The sequence below is a fragment of the Phacochoerus africanus genome, chromosome 3, assembly GCF_016906955.1.
Source record: "Phacochoerus africanus isolate WHEZ1 chromosome 3, ROS_Pafr_v1, whole genome shotgun sequence".
Lineage (NCBI taxonomy): Eukaryota > Metazoa > Chordata > Mammalia > Artiodactyla > Suidae > Phacochoerus > Phacochoerus africanus.
Window position 1 is genome coordinate 186,240,207 of NC_062546.1, and position 17,048 is coordinate 186,257,254.

A 17,048-nucleotide genomic window follows, 5' to 3' on the forward strand; every position below is an offset into this window, starting at 1 on the left:
CTTCACCCAGACTTTGATCTCTTTGGGGAACAGACTTCAGCGCAAAACTGCCATGTTCCAGTCCTGCTAGGAGTTCTGAAAGAGAGCACTGCTCCACAGGCGAGGCACTACTGAGTAAGGAAAGCCAAACCAGGCCAAATCTCTTTATTGCCCCCTCCCACTTCCCTGTCCCCCCGGGGTACTGCTAGGAACCATCTTCAGATTCAAGGCTCACGGGCTCCCTTCGAGTACCAGGCCGATAGGCTCCCCTTCCCCGGGGCAGGCGGGGGTAGGAAGAAGCTGGTGTCCGACCCTTGGAGCGCTCCCAGCGAGCACAGTCCCGAGTCCTGCGGGGCGGGGGATCCTGCCAGTTGCCAGGTCCCTTCTCCTGGGGAGGACCTTCCACCCCTTGGTTACGGGACTCTGACTTTAGGTCCATGGCCTCCTTGAGGGGCCCCTCAGGAGGTGGCAGTTCCTGGGTGTCAATGGTACCTTTGAGGACACTGCATTCCCCTCCCTTTAGGTGCCTCCGTTCGGCCTGTCTCCAGGGGCCTCGACTGGCCCGGGGGGGTTCTGGCATAGCTCTCTGGGTCTCGCCCAGCTTTTGCTGATTTGGCCCAGGCCCTGGAATCTTCTCACACGTGTACTGGGAGGTCACAGGCAGAGGAGGTGACAGGGTGGTCTGAGCAGTTGATGAGACGGATGGTTCTGTGGCAAGGGCACTGGGTGGGTGGGATCCTCTAGAGGCGTCTACAGCTGACTCAGGTTCCAAAGGGGCAGGAGGCTAGAAGGAATTGAGCAGATGCAGTGAAGGAGATGCAGTTCCTCAAAGCGGGGAACTGCGGGCCCCTTGCCCAGAATCTGAGCCAACCACTATCGGCCTCTATTCTCCCAGAGCGGAACAAAGCTCACCCGAGGCCGGTGGCAGAGGGGTGTGTTGGTAGGAAGGTTGGTGTCATCAGGGGAGGGTTGAGAAATCCTTCCCTCACCTGCTGGAGGCTAATGAAGTACCGGTTACGCTCAGCCTCAAGGTCAATGATGCCCCCCCTCTCCTGCTGTCTCTGGTACAGCCTCTTGCGCTCTGCTTGCTGGCGCAGGCTCTCTGCATCAGGTTGGTACAGCTCCTGGGGGAAGGGAGGAGAAGGGCATGGAAGGCAGAATAAAACAGAAGGCAGACCTGAAACCTTTGCTCTTCCAGGACTGCCTCAGGAGATGGGCTCAAGGTTCTTGGTTTTATCCCTCAGAACTGGGCTCCTGAACAAAGCTGTGTGCACCGAGTGGGGGCCGTGGCTCTGCAGAGAGGGCCCAGGTAGCTTGGGCCCAATTCCAGACATCCTATTCGAAGCAGACAAGATGCCATTACTCTTGGCTGAGATTAAGAGGGTTTCCTTACCATGGGCTGTTGGGGTTCAGGGGCTGCTTTCAGTGAGGCGAGATCGTACACGAGCGGCTCTCTGCACACTGGGCACTGCACACCCACGGCCTTCTGAAAAGAGAGGAGAAATCACAGGCCTGCTTCCCAGCCCAGGGCGCTCGTCAGCTGCCCAACCCTATCCTCCAGCCTCACCTACAGAGAGCTGGGACAGAATGGCACAGCCACACCTGATGGCAGTGAGGTGGGCCAGAGCAGGGGCTGCCTAGCTGGAGGTCTGGAAACCTTCCGAAACCACATGCACTACTGTTACATGCACATAAGGATGCTCTTGTTCTGGGACAGAGGGGAGTTTTCATTAATCTCCAAGATACCCAGGACCCTGAAAAGGCTGAGAAGGCATGGCAGTGGAAGGATAGAAAAGGTTATGCGAGCTGGCTGTATCAAGCCAGCAAGGGGCGGCGGGGTCGACCTGTTTAGCTGCGGCGTGCTGCCGTTGCTGTTCCTGTTCCCGTCCCTGGGCCTGCAGCTCGTGCTCCATGTGCTGGATGTACCGGGCCAGGCAGTGGCAGTGGAAGTAGTGGTAACAGGGTGTTTTGGTAAAGGCTTCCTTCTCCTGGAGGGAGGGCACTGCATCAGAGCTCTCCCGAGCCCTCCACTGGCCTGAGCAGACCCCAGGTCCCAAGAGAGAAACCCACCTGGAAACCATAGAGGCAAATGACGCACTGGCCGTGGGGGATGTTGTTATCTGTAAGGATTTCCTTCCCTTTCTGAGGGGAGAGAAAACACTGTTTAAACAGGGAGGCGGCAGCCAGAACTATGAGCAAAGCTCATTCTCCCAGCAGTGACCTGCTGGACTGTTCCCACCAAGCCAATTTATCTCGTGTTCACACGATTCTTTTTCTTTAGGGCCGCAACTGCGGCACATGGAAGTTCCTGGGCTAGGGGTCAAGTCAGAGCCGCAGCTGCCGGCCTACACCACAGCCACAGCAAAAAAGGATCTGAGCTGCATCTGCAACCTACACAACAACACCGGATCCTTAACCTACTGAGCGAGGCCAGGAATCAAACCTGCATCCTCATGGATACTAGTTGGGTTCTTAACGGGCTGAGCCACAATGGGAACTCCCTGTGTTCATGCATTTCTGTTTTGATTTTCTTTCTTTCTTTTTTTTTTTTTTTTTTAAGGGCTGAACCCGTTGGCACATGGAGGTTCCCAGGCAAGGGTCCAATTGGAGCTGTAGTTACCGGCCTACACCACAGCTCACGGCAATGCCAGATCCTTAACCCACTGAGCGAAGCCAGGGATAGAACTGGCATCCTCATGGATCCTAGCTGGGTTCGTTAACCACTGAGCCACGATAGGAACTCCCATTTCTGTCTTGGTGATCTCCCTCTGCTTGGAATTAATCCTCTTCCACATCCCCGCCCTCCCCCCAAATCTGCCCAGCTGCAAAATCCAATTTCATTGTTTTTCTACTCATTAAGTCACCGTTTATACATCTTGGAGATGGAAATACAACACCTTAGAGAGACAAAAAAATGTTCAAATAAAACTCATATCCTCTGGGAGGACTTTCCGGGTTATCCCCCTGCTCTGGAGTCAGCTTTCAGAAAGAAAGTGAAGGCACTGACACCCCAAAGGGACAGAGAATTCACAAGGCATTGGGCTGAGCTATGAAATATGCATCTGCGATACTGTTTGAATAGCTAATACTCTGGAATTCCACCAAGTTCAAAGCTGCATTGTGGAGGCCTGACTCAGAAGCGCTACAGTGGTCTTTGCCCACTTGGACTCCAGGCCGCCCACCTTCATTCTTTTCCGCATATCTTCTCAAAAACGCAGAGGAAAACAAGACTGTATTTGTATTTTCTGATCTCAAACAACCAGAGTTACCTGTGTATTTTAACTCAGAGCTCGAGGTGTGGTTTCCTGTGGGTCGTTTCCTTCACTAGGGTTCTTTGAGTAAAAGAACCAAGACTTTCTAGTTGGCCAATGGCCAACTAGCCTCCAAATGTTCATTTACGGCTAGACCCTGTAGCCAAGGTCCAGCTGAACCAAGGTCAAATGTTCACTTATGGCTAGAAGCTCTAGGCAAGAGCTCTTACTACTTTCAGCTGCCAACGCCAAGAGAACAAGAAATGCACTGACACTGAAGCAAGAAAAAACGCAAGTCAAAGAGGAGAAGTAATTTTCTGTCAAGATGCTGGAATATACAGCAAAAATTATCACAACCCTGTAAACCGACTATATTTCAATAAAACTTAAAAAAGATGCTGGAATAGTTAACTTGGCAAAGCGACAGAACTGTCTTTTGGGGAGACTTTTTGTAACAGAAGAGCATTTCATGTCTCTGGATCAGTTGAGGCTTTACCTAAACAATAATTAAATGAATGTCTCCAGATGTGGTGGAGTCCAGGCCCATGGCCTCCCTTGAAAGAAACTGCTCTCGCTGGAAGGGAAGGACTTTTTCTAACACACTTCTCACCTCGATGAGCTCATAGAGCATGGCCGTACCCAGTCCAGCCTCAGCCACATGGCTCAGCGCCTGTGAGATCCTGGAGAGAGAGAGACAGCAACGCAAACATTAGGCCTGCCGCCTGCCCTCACCAGACTGGGCTGTATCCCAAGCTTCCCCTGCGCTGACCAGCCCGACCTACTTGTGGATCTGTTCATCTGAGAGTCCTCGGGGGTTACGGATAGAGATCTGTGGCACCTCATGGGGATACTAAAAGGAGAAAGTGACAAGTCACTGCCAAAGCACTTCACCCTGGGGCCTCTCCCCTGCCTCCCATTGTTGCCATAAAGTCGAGGCCTCACCTGTGCTGGGACCTGAAGCACCAGAGTGAAGCAGACATACTGCGAATCCTGGTCTTCAGCAGTGGCGGGGTGCAGGGTGATGGAGATCTCCCACGGTGACGATCTGCAGGTGGATGGAGTGGAGACCTGGGATGTGACTGGGCAGGGGCTTGAGGGCTGGGGAGGATGGCGGTGAGAAAGGAAAGGGGCCAGAGGAAGTAAGCATCGGGCTCTTTCTTTGGGAGGCATTAAAGGAATAGTCTTTGTCTGCATGACAGAAATATCTGAATCCAGGCACCCAGATACTTCATGGAGTCCTCTCCTTCCCAAGGGAACTCCTGCCCACCTCTAGTTAAATACATACCTGCTATTTCCTTTAACCACCTGTAGTTCATCCAGGTAGATTGACTCTAACACTTCAACTTCAGAGGGAAGGACCCTAGAGAGACAGGGGGAGACTGACTCACCATGACAGCTCTCCCTGTTAAAGCCCACCAAGGCCAATGAAGACTGGCTCTGCAGAAAAATGGCAATCGGCCTGAGTGCACTCTCTTGTTAACCTCCATAAAGACAGATGGGAGAAACGTTTCCTTAAGCTGTCAAATGGCCAGGTAGGAAGCATGGGAATCAGAGTTTTGGCGATCATTTCTGCCAACAGATGACGAAACAGAGTCCCAAGAGGGTGAAATGACTAACCCAGATCTCCAGTCTTAACAAAGGCAGAACTGGGACCGGGGCTAGGTTTCTTGACTCCCTGTTTAAGTTTCATCACACTGTGGGTTGTTCCTTTGGGGTCAATTCTCTGACCCAGAAATATGATGTCCATTGATGAGAATTAAGGCTACTAATACCTGGCCTTCCCTATGCTGCTGTTCATGGATCCCAGTGTCTATCTATGCACACTGCCAATACCAGTCACCATTAACCTCCTCAAAGGAGAGACCCACCTGAACAGAACAGAGCTATGTGGTATAAAGGCTGTGCTCTAGCGGAAAAGCCATCAGTCTTGGAATCAGTAATAGGTACCAATCACTTGCCAGCTACGTGATCTGAGTAGTTATTTATACCTGTAAGCCTGAACTACCCTGTCCACCACATACAGATTACACCACCTACTCTCCAGGGTTATTGTGATGAAAGGTGATTGGTTTACGTAAAGTGCCTAATAGTATCTTGGCCATAGTAACTAATCTATGTCCTGTTTTTCCCCCTATTTATATATAACCTCCTCCCTTAAAAGGAAAGAGAGGATGTAGTTAATATTTGATGTATTTACGATCCCTGCCGTCTGACTGATCTCGATCAACCTGTCCAGGTCAGGATCCAGTGGTCCTGATGTAAATCAGAGGTCACAATGTTTAATCACAGAAACAGCAGTTGTAATGACATTGAAGATAAGTGACTGGCTTGAGGCAACAGCTCTACCTACAGAATACATGGAAAATATATGCTTGGTTTGCATTCTTTTTTTGGCCTGTGCCAGGGATCGAACCCACACCAGAGCAGCAACCCGTGCCACAGCAGTGATAAAGCCAGAGCCTTAACCCACTGGGCCACCATGGAACCCTTGGTTTGCTTTCTTATACTGTCTCTTCTTCACCAAGAATGACATATATACATATGTATATGTATGTCTATATATATATGTGCGTGTGTGTGTGTATATATACATACATATGTAGATGGTATTTCTCAAAATCTTTTAAAGTCTTTTTAAGTCTTAGGCAGATACTCAAAACATAACATATATATAACACAGGTAACAGTGGACTGGTTCTGGATGACATGAGCATCAGAGTCTTAGAGCACCACAGGCTAGTTGTGCAATCAATACTGCTCTCTTTGTGACACAGAGGGTATCTTCAGAATCTTAAAGTCCACCTGAATAGGTTGAAAACCACAAGTCTGGATGGTCTCAAAAAAAAAAAAAAAAAAAAAAAGCCAGCACTGGCTGGGACCCTGAACCAATGAAACCCTATAGTGGCCCTTCCATCAAGAGGCCCCCTTCAATACTTCGCCCACCTACTTGTGACTGGGCCCTGGATGTGCGATACAGGATGGGATGGTGACCAAAAAGGGGGTGGGGGGGGAATCGCAGAATGTCCTAGAACTTCAAACATAAGGTTTGGAGTCAGAAAACCTGGATTCCTAGTCATAACCATGTACCTTGTGGTGAATCATTTTACCTCTTCGGGCTTCATCTAGTCTCCTCAGGTGCCTACACCTCAGAGTTATTAATGAAAAGAAGGCTTATGTATGTTACAAATCCATCCTGACCCTCTCAACTATTCTATGAGGTAGATGCCACACCCACTTTTCTTTACAGCTGAAAACACTGACTCACAGAAGCTAGGTGGCCTGGTTAGCATCACGCAGCTAATAAATTTTGAAGCGAACCTATATTTATCTATTTCCGAATCCCAGAATGCTTCCAGGTTCTGGTCCCTTGTTAAGAATGCTTGAGAGAAGGACTAAGAGAGCTTCTTGTGAGGTGTAAAGCTTTATACAGACAAGAGTCCTCATTAGTGCTGTCGAGGAGGGAGAAAGCTGAGGAAAGCCTTAGAGAAAACAGGCTGATCCAGTGGAAAGGGGGATGGGAACTGGAGGACATCGGTTCCGGGAAGTAAAAACGATGGGGCTGGGGGGAGAGAGCTGAGAAACAGGTATCCCCAGGGACCCCGAGCAAGTCCACTTCAGAAGGAGAGAATGGGACGGGGTGAAGCCGGAGGACAGGGCATCGAAGCAGATAAGGCGCGGCCTGAACTGGCCAGGGCGGTGCTGATGAGGTCTTCTTCGGGTCAGATCGACGCCCCTCCACCCACCGGCTCCCCAGTCCAGAACTCTCTTAGCAAGAGTTGTCAGCATCTCTGCCATCCCGCATCCCTCGCTCCGCCCCACACGCCAGCCATACGGATCATCCGCGGCCGCAGCTAGCCCCCCCGGACCGGATCCAGGCGGTCAGCCAAAGCCCATGCCCCCAAAGTTACCAGTCCTCCTCCCCTGCAGCTGCCGACGCAGACGCCGCCATGTCTTCTGCGGCTCGCAGCCGGAACCGGAAATACCCTCGGGGGCAGCAGGAGGCGGAAAGTATAAGCTGGGGCGGGAGGGAGGGTGGCTAGCGGCCGTTTCTAGGCAACCGCAGACTCCAGGTCCTTAGAAGGTCTTGATGGCCGAGGGACGGTTCGGAGGTGCCCTAGTAAGGGCCTGTGGGCAGCCCACCGTCTCTCCCTCACCCCTAACGTCTTTCTCCTCCGCACCTCTGACCGGTTCTAGCGAGTAAAATCGGTAATAATAGGAGCCTAAAGAGATCGGTGGTGGGGGTGGGGAAGAATACTAAGTCAGGCAAAGTACGCAGGCAGCCAGAAAGGGCGGGGCTGAAGGCCAGCGCCGGTGTCCCTCGGTCTGAGGAGCTTGAAGCTCCTAGGCTGGGGGTGAGAGGGGCTTCTGCGAAGCGCGCGGGCACGACGTGTGCCGAGGAGTGCTGAGGTGGTTGGCAGGGGCAGGAACTTTGGGTGGCTGGAAGGGGCGGGGTCGGTGGGCGAGGCTGGGTGGAGGGGGCGGGGTCGGTGGGCGAGGCTGGGTAGAGAGGGCGGGGTCGAGGGGAGTGTCTGGGTGAAGGGGGGGGTGGTCCGGTGGGCGAGGCTGGGTGGAGGGGGAAGGGGGGGCCCAGGGTCGGGTGGGAACGAGGTTGGGGTGGGGGACCGGAGGAGACCAGGAGGGAGAACTGCAGGAGGCGCTCTGCTCCAAGATCTCATTTTTCCGTCCCCTCCACCTTTTCTTGTTTATGAGGCCTGGATTGTTGTGAAAAAGAGGAAAAGGCAAGGCAGCTAACTTTAACCTTTCTTCCCTGCCCGAACCAGGCCTCCCAGATGTGTGGAGCTGTCCTTGGAGCAGTAGCCCTTCATCACCATCTCTACTTCCTTCCTTCTGAGGGATCCTGAACGCTCTGTTGTCATGGAAAAGTACCACGTGTTGGAGATGATTGGAGAAGGCTCTTTTGGGAGGGTGTACAAGGGTCGAAGAAAATACAGTGCTCAGGTGGTGAACAAAGACGCTATCTCTTGGGTGGGATTCCATACCCTCATCTCCAGTGGAGAATGCAGCCAACATATCCACGTGTTTCCCTAAGGCACTGACTCCTTACTTCTTACAGAGTTTGAGCTCTGAAATGGGATTATTTGGGTTCAGATCCTAGCTCCACCGACTTTGCAGCCTTAGAACTATAGCCAAGTTACTCAACCTGTCTGTGTGTTTCCTTATCTATAGATTGAAAATAAGAACAGTGTCAGATTGATGGGGCTTGAGGATTGTGTGCTGTCATACTGGATCAGTACAGTGCCTGGCACCTAGTAAACAACAAATTCTTACTATTATTATTGTTATTATTTTTGCTTTTTAGGGCCACATGCACAGCATTTGAAGGTTCCCAGGCTAGGGGTCTAATTGGAGCTACAGCTGCCAGCCTACACCACAGCTATAGCAGTGCAGGATCCGAGCTGCGTCTGCAACATACACCACAACTCACTGAACAAGTCCAGGGATCAAACCTGCAACCTCGTGGATCCTAGTTGGATTCGTTTCCGCTGTGCCACGATGGGAACTCTGTAAACAACAAATTATTAACAATTATTATTCTCTATCGTGCCATGTAGGAAGAGATAACTGCCTGAACTCTATTCTTCCCTTTTCATTTTTCCTTCCTTCTCTTTACCCTAAATCCCTTAAATCTTGAGTTCTTTATCCAGATAGAAACACCTCTCCCAGAATCCACCAAAGGGATCTTTCTGGCAGAGGCTGTTTCCTCCTAGGGCAAGAAGCAGGGGAAGCCTGGTAAGGCCACAGTACCACAGGGCAAATGGAGTGGGAGACTAGCAAGTATAGGGAGAATTGCTCAAACAGTCTAAATTTTGAGATCTGGAGCTCTGAAGCTAATAATTCTTTTTCATTCTTTTTTTTTTTTTTGGTCTTTTTGTCTTTTTAGGGCCACACCCGTGGCATATGGAGGTGCCCAGGCTAGGGGTCTAATCGGAGCTATAGCTGCTGGCCTACGCCACAGCCACAGATGTGGCCTACGCCGAGCCACAGCTGCAACCTATACCACAGCTCACGGCAATGCTGGATCCTTAACCCTCTGAGCGAGGCCAGGGATTCAACCCACAACCTCATGGTTCCTAGTTGGATTCGTTTCCACTGCGCCACAACGGGAACTCCCCGAAGCTAATATTTCAATAGTGTGCTTAGGCCCTGACTCTTCACCTTACCACTGACAGGTGGTGGCCCTGAAGTTCATTCCAAAATTGGGACGCTCAGAGAAGGAGCTGAGGAATCTGCAACGGGAGATCGAAATCATGCGGGGTCTGCGACATCCCAACATTGTGCATATGCTCGACAGCTTTGAGACTGACAAAGAGGTGCACTCTGGTTTGGGGTCACCTCTCCCCAAGAAGAAGGGTCCCAGGAATTTCCTAGCCTCGAAATGCATAAATGTGGGGCCATTAGTACCATTGCCTTCTCCCTGCAGGTGGTGGTAGTGACAGATTACGCTGAGGGAGAGCTCTTTCAAATTCTAGAAGATGATGGAAAACTTCCTGAAGACCAGGTATGTATCCCAGCTCAAACTTGTCCTGCCCTGACCTCTCCTCAGGTGAAGGACCGATAAAGCAAGCTGAGGACACTGAGAGTTTCCATTTTGAAAACTCCCAAGTGAAATAGAAGAGGCTGGGTATAGAGAGGCAGTGTGGTGTGACAATAAAGTATGTGAACACTGGCACCCCAATCCCTGAATACAAAGGTTAGTTTTGCCACTTTCTAGCTGGATCTTCTTAGGCAAGTTACTTTAACCTCTCTCTGCTCATATATGTATAAATTTTTCCATATATATATATATATGATTTTTTTTTGGCCTCACTCGTGGCATATAGTAGGATTTCCTGGGCCAGGGATCAAATCTGAGCTGCAGCAATGCCAGATCCTTAACACACTGTGCCATAGTGGAAACTTCGGTTTCCTCATTTTAAAATGGAAATAAGAATAATGTCAAACTCATAAGGCTGTTGTGAAGATTAATGAGGGAATTTATATGAGGTGTTTGAAAGAATGCCAGACATACAATATTCAATGGTGTTAGCTATTGAAGTTCCCTCATGGCTCAGTGGGTTACAACCCAACTACTATCCACAAGGATGTGAGTTTGATCCCTGGCTCTGCTCAGCAGGTTAAGGATCTGGCGTTGCCATGAGCTGTGGTGTAGGTCACAGATGCAGCTTGGATCTGCTGTGGCTGTGGCTGTGGTGTAGGCAAGCAGCTATAGCTGCTATTTGGTGCCTAGCCTGGGAACTTCTATATGCTGCAGGTGCAGCCCTAAAAATTGGAAAAAAAAAAAAAGGTATGTATACATATTTGTATACATACACATAAATATGTATTTATATACATATATATAATTATTATTAATGTTGTTGTCATTATGGGGCACCTTTAGGGGAGACGGACCAGTGTGGTGGCACCAGAGAGACAAGGGTACGTGTCGTGGTTAAGGCAGATTTACCACCAAAACATAGTGGTTAGCAGTGGGATTTGGCTAAACACCCACTTCTCCAGCCATCCTCATTCTAGAGATTTCTCTGTATTCTAGCAAGTAGGCCCCCCTTAGGACTTCCTATCATTGCATTCTGTATTCTTCTGAGCACTCATCATTATTTGTAAATCTGTTTTGTCTGTTTGCTTGGCTACTTTTCTTGAGAAAAGGAGTTGTGTACTACTTAATTACAGCTAATGCACATTGAATGCTTATTAAGTGCCAGGCACCATTCTTTTTTTTTTTTTTTTTGTCTTATTGTTGTTGTTGCTATTTCTTGGGCCGCTCCCACGGCATATGGAGATTCCCAGGCTAAGGGTTGAATCGGAGCTGTAGCCACCGGCCTACGCCAGAGCCACAGCAACGCGGGATCCGAGCCACGTCTGCAACCTACACCACAGCTCACGGCAACGCCGGATCGTTAACCCACTGAGCAAGGGCAGGGATGGAACCCGCAACCTCATGGTTCCTAGTCGGATTCGTTAACCACTGCACCACGACGGGAACTCCCCAGGCGCCATTCTAAGCATTACATTACTTTACATGCTTTAACTCATTTAATGCTCACAGTAATCCTATGACAAGTAATATCATTATTGTTACCTTACGTAGATGATGAATCTGAGAGGCTCAAGATTATTTGCCTATGGTCATGTAGTCATGAGACTCAATAAATTTTCCTTGAATGAATGCATGAACAGATGGAGGGATGGATGAAGGGGAGCAAGCCCTAAGGAAGGTATGGAGCTCTGGAAGGAAAGGAAAGAAGAGAAGATGGCATCAGCAGTAGTATTGGGGCGGAGTCTTTGGCTCATCCGCAGACTCCTTCCTCTGATCTCGTCTTTCTTCTTCCCACGTGACTGTTGGATCCCTAGGTTCAGGTCATCGCTGCCCAGTTGGTGTCGGCCCTGTACTACCTCCATTCCCACCGCATCCTCCACCGAGATATGAAGCCTCAGAACATCCTCCTTGCCAAGGGCGGTGGCATCAAGCTCTGTGACTTTGGGTGAGGAGCTTGACCTTCCGTCTCTGCTTCCAGCTCTGCAGGGAGTCTTAGACCATGGGCTTGACTTTCCTGGGCCTCATTTTAGAACCTGAGCTGGAGACTGGGATTCCTGCTGGGTCTTTTGGCAGGTGTTCTCTCTGTTCAGGTTGGGAATAGCTTACACAATGATAGGTAGCAGTGACCAGGTCTAGTTTTTACAATATCTTTTCTCTTTCCCTCTCCATTCCACCATCTCCTGTAGATTTGCCCGGGCCATGAGCACCAATACGATGGTGCTGACCTCCATTAAAGGCACGCCACTCTACATGTCTCCAGAGCTGGTGGAAGAACGACCATACGACCATACTGCAGACCTCTGGTCTGTGGGCTGCATACTGTATGAGTTGGCAGTAGGCACCCCTCCCTTCTATACCACGAGCATCTTTCAGCTGGTCAGCCTCATTCTCAAGGACCCTGTGCGCTGGCCCCCCACCATTAGTCCTTGCTTCAAGGTAATGAATATTGAAAAACTATTTTTGCATCAGAAACCTGTCTTCTTCTGCCCTCTTTTCCATAATTTTTTCAGAGCTGGGGCTGCACTTTGCAGGTACGGAATTAATGCAGGAGCTGGGGCAAGCTCCTTGCATTTGTACTGCATTTGTACTGCATTTGTACTGCAGGGGCTTCTTCTGGGAGGGTGTTCTAAGGTCGGTCAAACTTGGGAGTAGCAGGCCCTCCTTGAGCCAGGCTATCCTTTATCACAGTGGGGAGGTAATTTTAAAACACTGGAGACAAATACTGGTTCTCTACATACCTTCTCTTCTGCTCATTTCCTATCAGATGCAGTGTCCAAAGTGATTTCTCGATTTGCCAACGTCATTTTCTCCCTGAAAGAATCTTTAGATATCCAAATGGCCAGAGCTAGTGGGCCTGGTTCAGTGACTAGAGGCAGAGAATAGAGGTGGTGCCTGCTCATTGCAGCTAAGTCTCAGCAGGCCAGAGGAAGGGGAGAGGGAAGGATGGAGGGCAAAGGGTTGACCCTGTTGGCCTTCCCGTTGTGGAACAGCGGAAATGAATCCGACTAGTAACCACGAGGTTGCGGGTTCAGTCTCTGGCCTCAGTGGGTTAAGGACCTGGCATTGCCATGAGCTTCAGTATATCACAGATGCGGCTCGGATCCCGCGTTGCTGTGGCTGTGGTGTAGGCCGGCAGCTGTACCTCCGATTTGACCCCTGGCCTGGGAACTTCCATGTACCACGGGTGCAGCCCTAAAAAGGAGAAAAAAAAAAAAAAGTTGACCTTTTTTATTTCCTACCTAGGGTGAGATTTGGGACTTCAATAAAATTTAAATTCAGTCTTCTCCCAAATTGAATCTCATTACAGCTTTCCTTTGTTTAACTAAGATGAGTTGGGACAAGTTTCTCTCCAACCTGTTTAGTTGAGGAAGGCCCAAATCATCATCAAAAAGATTCTAAACAAAGGAAACTTAAGTGGATGATGCACATAGGATATTCATTCTCCCTTGGGGCAGATATGTAGGTATCTCCAGCAAGAGCCATGGTGGACTCATCATCTTATTTTGTTTATTTATTTTCTTATGGCAGCACCCATGGCAAATGGAAGTTCCCAGGCCAGGGACTGAATCCGAGCCACAGCTGCGACCTACACCACACCTGCCCTGCTGCGCCCCGCCGGGGAGGGACCCATGCCTCTGCAGCGACCTGAGCTGCTGCAGTTGGACTCCTAAACCACTGAGCCACAGCGGGAATTCCTAATCACCCCATTTTAGAACATTGGTCATAATCTACTAGTACCTTCTATTCCCATTTCAGGCCTAATTGAGGATTTCCCCAAGGATCCTGCATAAGAGATGTACCCTTTTCAGAGACAGTCCCTATCCCTCCACCATCCGAAGACTCCCTGAAAGATTTGTTTTTGAGTGCTCCCAAACACACCTTTACACAATGACTCATGCGTGTGAGTGTGCTTTTAACGGTATATGCCTTTGTTCCTGCCCAGCGCAAACCGAAGTCAAAGGGAGGGCCAAGTGAGTGGTTAGGACTCCCTTGAATGTTTGCTTTCGGAAGATGCTTGTGAAGGTGACCTCTTGCTCTCCCTGTTTTTTTTTTTTTTTTCCTCAACTTCTTCACAAAGCTGGTGACACTGAGCTTCCTGGTTTTACTTCTGGGGTTCCAAAATGTCCATGGACAGGAATTGGGGCTCCCCAGGGGGTGAAGCGGTTGAGTTTGTGATTTTACCAGCCAGTGTAATGAGGCCTAAGGAAAGGAAGAGAGGGTGTGATCCAGACCCAATAGTCTGGGGAGTTCCTGTCATAGCCCAGCGGTTAGGGAACCTGACTAGCATCTACGAGGACGTGGGTTCGATCCCTGGCCTTGCTCAGTGGGTTAAAGATCCAGCATTGCTGTGAGCTGTGGTGTAGGTAGCAGACCCAGCTCAGATCCCGAGTTGTTGCTGTAGCTCTGGCGCAGGCCAGCAGCTGCAGCTCCTATTGAACCTCTAGCCTGGGAACCTCCACATGCTGCGGGCACGGCCCTAAAAAGACAAAAAAAAAAAAAAAAGACTAGCTAGTCTACTGTAAGAATGCACTCAGGAGCCTTGGTTTGCAGGTTGCCGATGAGTTCCAGCGAACTATGGAGACGTGAAGGCTGATGGGGTCTCCTTTCTTTCCACAGAATTTCCTGCAGGGACTGCTCACCAAGGACCCGCGGCAGCGTCTGTCCTGGCCAGACCTCTTACATCACCCCTTCATTGCTGGCCGTGTCACCAGTGAGTCCTTAGTGTCCCAGGGTTCTTGCGCTTCCCTAGCGCCCTACCCAGTCTAACCCCTTTCCCCAGTATCTGCACCCAGCTTACATTCTCTCTTTTTTTTTTAATGGCTGCACCCCTTGCATGTGGAAGTTTCTGGGCCAGGGATCAAACCCAACTCACAGCAGTGACCCAAACTACAGCAGTTGACAATGCCTGATTCTTAACTGCTAGGCCACCAGGGAACTCTGGGCCCAACATATGTTCTTTACCTCACCAGCTTGAATTTTCTTCCTAGCCTCTGCATAGCCCTAGCCACTTCCCTTGCAACCCCCCATCCTGCTTTGTCACTTTGTCAAAGGGTTTCCTTCCACAGAGGCCTGGAGACACTGAGGTTGTCTCTGGCCAAATGGAAATGGTGGCGCAGCTCCAGTATGACCATGTCTCCCCCATCTTCTCTCCCTGCAGTACTAACTGAGCCAGCAGGTCTAGACCTGGGTACCCCATTCACCAGCCGCCTGCCCCCAGAACTTCAGGTCCTAAAAGACCAACAGGCGCATCGGCTGGCCCCCAAGGGCAATCGATCTCGTATCTTGAGGCAAGCCTGTAAGCGCATGGCCGAGGAAGCCAAGCAGAAGGTGTGTGGGGCGTGTGTGCCATAGCCAGGCTAGTGACTGGGGGAGTTGGAGAAGGAGGGTGATTTCCTAGGGTAGACAAAGGGCCACAAATAGGATTCATATTGCCTTTTGGCAACCTGAGAGTTCTGACTCACTGTCTCCTGCCCATTTCCTGCAGAAACACCACAACACAGGACCTGCCCTTGAGCAAGAGGACAGGACCAGCAAGGTGGCTTCTGGCACAGCCCCTCGGCCCACACTAAAGGCCACGCCTCAGGAACCAGGCCTCTTGACTGGGATCTTAGCCTCAGAAGTGAAGAGCAGCTGGGCTGAGTGGGGGGCTGGAGAGGCACCCCCTGCACCTCGGTGAGGAGGACATAGCCAGGGATTTAGAGGGTGAGGTAGCTTGCAGACCTTTGGCTCTAGCCCAAGCAGATACAACATGGTCCCTGTCATTCGCCGCTGTCCAAGTGTAGACAGGGCTCTGGGAGTCTTGAGTGCTAGGTTCTTCTTCTTCTTCTTTTTTTTTTTTTAAGGGCAGCACCTTCAGCATGTGGAAATTCCCAGGCTAGGGGTAGAATCAGAGCTGCAGCTGCTGGCCTGCACCACAGCCACAGCAGTGCCAGATTTGAGCCTCGAGTGCGACCTACACCATGGCTCACAGCAACGCCGGATCCTTAACCCACTGAGTGAGGCCAAGTGTTGAACTTGCATCCTCATGGATACTGGTCAGGTTCATTACTGCTGAGCCACCATGGGAACTCTGAGTCCTGAATTCTTTTTTTTTTTTTTTGTCTTTTTGCTATTTCTTTGGGCCGCTTTCGCAGCATATGGAGGTTCCCAGGCTAGGGGTCCAATCGGAGCTGTAGCCACTGGCCTACGCCAGAGCCACAGCAACGCGGGATCCGAGCCGCGTCTGCAACCTACACCACAGCTCACAGCAACCCCGGATCGTTAACCCACTGAGCAAGGGCAGGGACCGAACCCGCAACCTCATGGTTCCTAGTCGGATTTGTTAACCACTGCGCCACGACGGGAACTCCCCTGAATTCTTGAATTCTACTTCCAGATACTTTCCTGATTCATCAGGAAACCTGAGAACATTGCTTTCTCTATGTCTCAGTTGTACATTAACTAAAAAGGAAAGAATTATATCCACACAAAAGGGAAGATTATTTGAGTTGAGAGGCATGGGTGAGAACTGCCAAAGTAGATTTGAAAATAAGATCCAAAGTACAAGGGCAGGCAAGGATATGTGTGTAGTGGACCTAGCCTGGCCGGGCCATCTCCCAGGACGTCTCCTCTAGTCAATCCTGTATGGCTTATTTTTCATTCTTATCCTGGACCTAGAGGAAGGGAAAAGTTAATGAACCCTAAGCTTCTCAGGTCTGGAACTCCTCCTCCCCACTTTCTTTGGCAGGGAAAGCTGGATCGCCCAGGATTGTGAGCGAGCGTTCCCCGAGCTGAAGCCAGAGGTAGAGGGCCAGCGGAGCCTTGATGCAGTGGACCTGGAAAACGAGGTGAGCCCTAGGGGCACTTGTTGGGCTTGTTCCTGCCAAGGGATGTTGGGTCTTGACCCATGTTTTCTGGAACAGTGATTCCCAACTCTCTAAGTATGAACTCCCCTTGTGTTAAAAATTGTTTTCTTATTATTAACTTATAGATTTTAATTGCATAGCATCTGAACATTTAATTATAAAAAATGGAAGTATGTAAGTACAAGGGAAAGTCCCTTTTGAGCCTTATCTCAGTCCCAAAAGTGTCTGTCTCCTTCCAAACATTCTGTGCTTTTGCATAGAGGTATGTGCACACGTCGAATATATAGTTTGGCTGTTTGTATATTACTGAGCTCTACCGTATGTATGGGTTTGCCTCATATGTCTCTTACCATGTTTTAGAGAGCTTTCTACATCTGTTTTAATCTTTTGTGGTTTTTCTTGGGTTTTAACTTT

The 17,048-nt window shown here is 50.0% G+C and overlaps 2 protein-coding genes across 8 annotated transcripts in view; one reads left to right on the forward strand and one right to left on the reverse strand.

Moving 5' to 3' along the window:
- Positions 1-115: 115 nt before the first annotated feature.
- On the reverse strand, positions 116-7,271 carry RNF25 (ring finger protein 25). Of its 2 annotated transcripts, none has more exons than XM_047773520.1 (10): positions 7,139-7,271; positions 4,516-4,590; positions 4,173-4,275; positions 4,013-4,080; positions 3,841-3,910; positions 2,050-2,121; positions 1,824-1,967; positions 1,373-1,462; positions 969-1,103; positions 116-763 (listed from the first exon to the last, which is right to left on the reverse strand). In XM_047773520.1, exons 1-10 carry the CDS (start codon positions 7,177-7,179, stop codon positions 185-187), a joined length of 1,377 nt encoding a protein of 458 aa, XP_047629476.1. In that variant the 5' UTR covers positions 7,180-7,271; the 3' UTR covers positions 116-184. The 2 variants fall into 2 exon arrangements, with proteins under 2 accessions (XP_047629476.1, XP_047629475.1); XM_047773519.1 differs by having other exon boundaries at positions 1,373-1,465; positions 7,139-7,219.
- Positions 7,272-7,311: 40 nt separating this feature from the next.
- Positions 7,312-17,048, forward strand: part of STK36 (serine/threonine kinase 36) — a 28,645-nt gene continuing 18,908 nt past the window's right edge. For 3 of the 6 annotated variants that reach the window (XM_047773508.1, XM_047773504.1, XM_047773507.1), the window contains exons 1-10: positions 7,312-7,436; positions 8,012-8,189; positions 9,422-9,562; positions 9,673-9,750; positions 11,604-11,734; positions 11,976-12,225; positions 14,407-14,500; positions 14,948-15,117; positions 15,275-15,462; positions 16,517-16,616. In XM_047773508.1, the coding sequence (XP_047629464.1) occupies positions 8,106-8,189; positions 9,422-9,562; positions 9,673-9,750; positions 11,604-11,734; positions 11,976-12,225; positions 14,407-14,500; positions 14,948-15,117; positions 15,275-15,462; positions 16,517-16,616 (1,236 nt within the window). In that variant the 5' untranslated portion in view covers positions 7,312-7,436; positions 8,012-8,105. Of the gene's footprint in view, positions 7,437-7,546; positions 7,638-8,011; positions 8,190-9,421; positions 9,563-9,672; positions 9,751-11,344; positions 11,468-11,603; positions 11,735-11,975; positions 12,226-13,490; positions 13,691-14,406; positions 14,501-14,947; positions 15,118-15,274; positions 15,463-16,516; positions 16,617-17,048 lie in introns of those variants that run through there. The other 3 variants (XM_047773506.1, XM_047773509.1, XM_047773510.1) reach the window with 3 other exon arrangements.

Excerpts from the sequence above, each read along its gene's own strand:
- RNF25 (XM_047773519.1), bottom strand. The coding sequence starts at position 7,179 with ATGGCGGCGTCTGCGTCGGCAGCTGCAGGGGAGGAGGACTG. Across the intron at positions 4,081-4,172 it reads TGCTTCAGGTCCCAGCACAG|TATCCCCATGAGGTGCCACA; the intron begins GTGAGGCCTCGA and ends TTCTCCTTTTAG. Across the intron at positions 764-968 it reads ACTTCATTAGCCTCCAGCAG|CCTCCTGCCCCTTTGGAACC; the intron begins GTGAGGGAAGGA and ends AATTCCTTCTAG.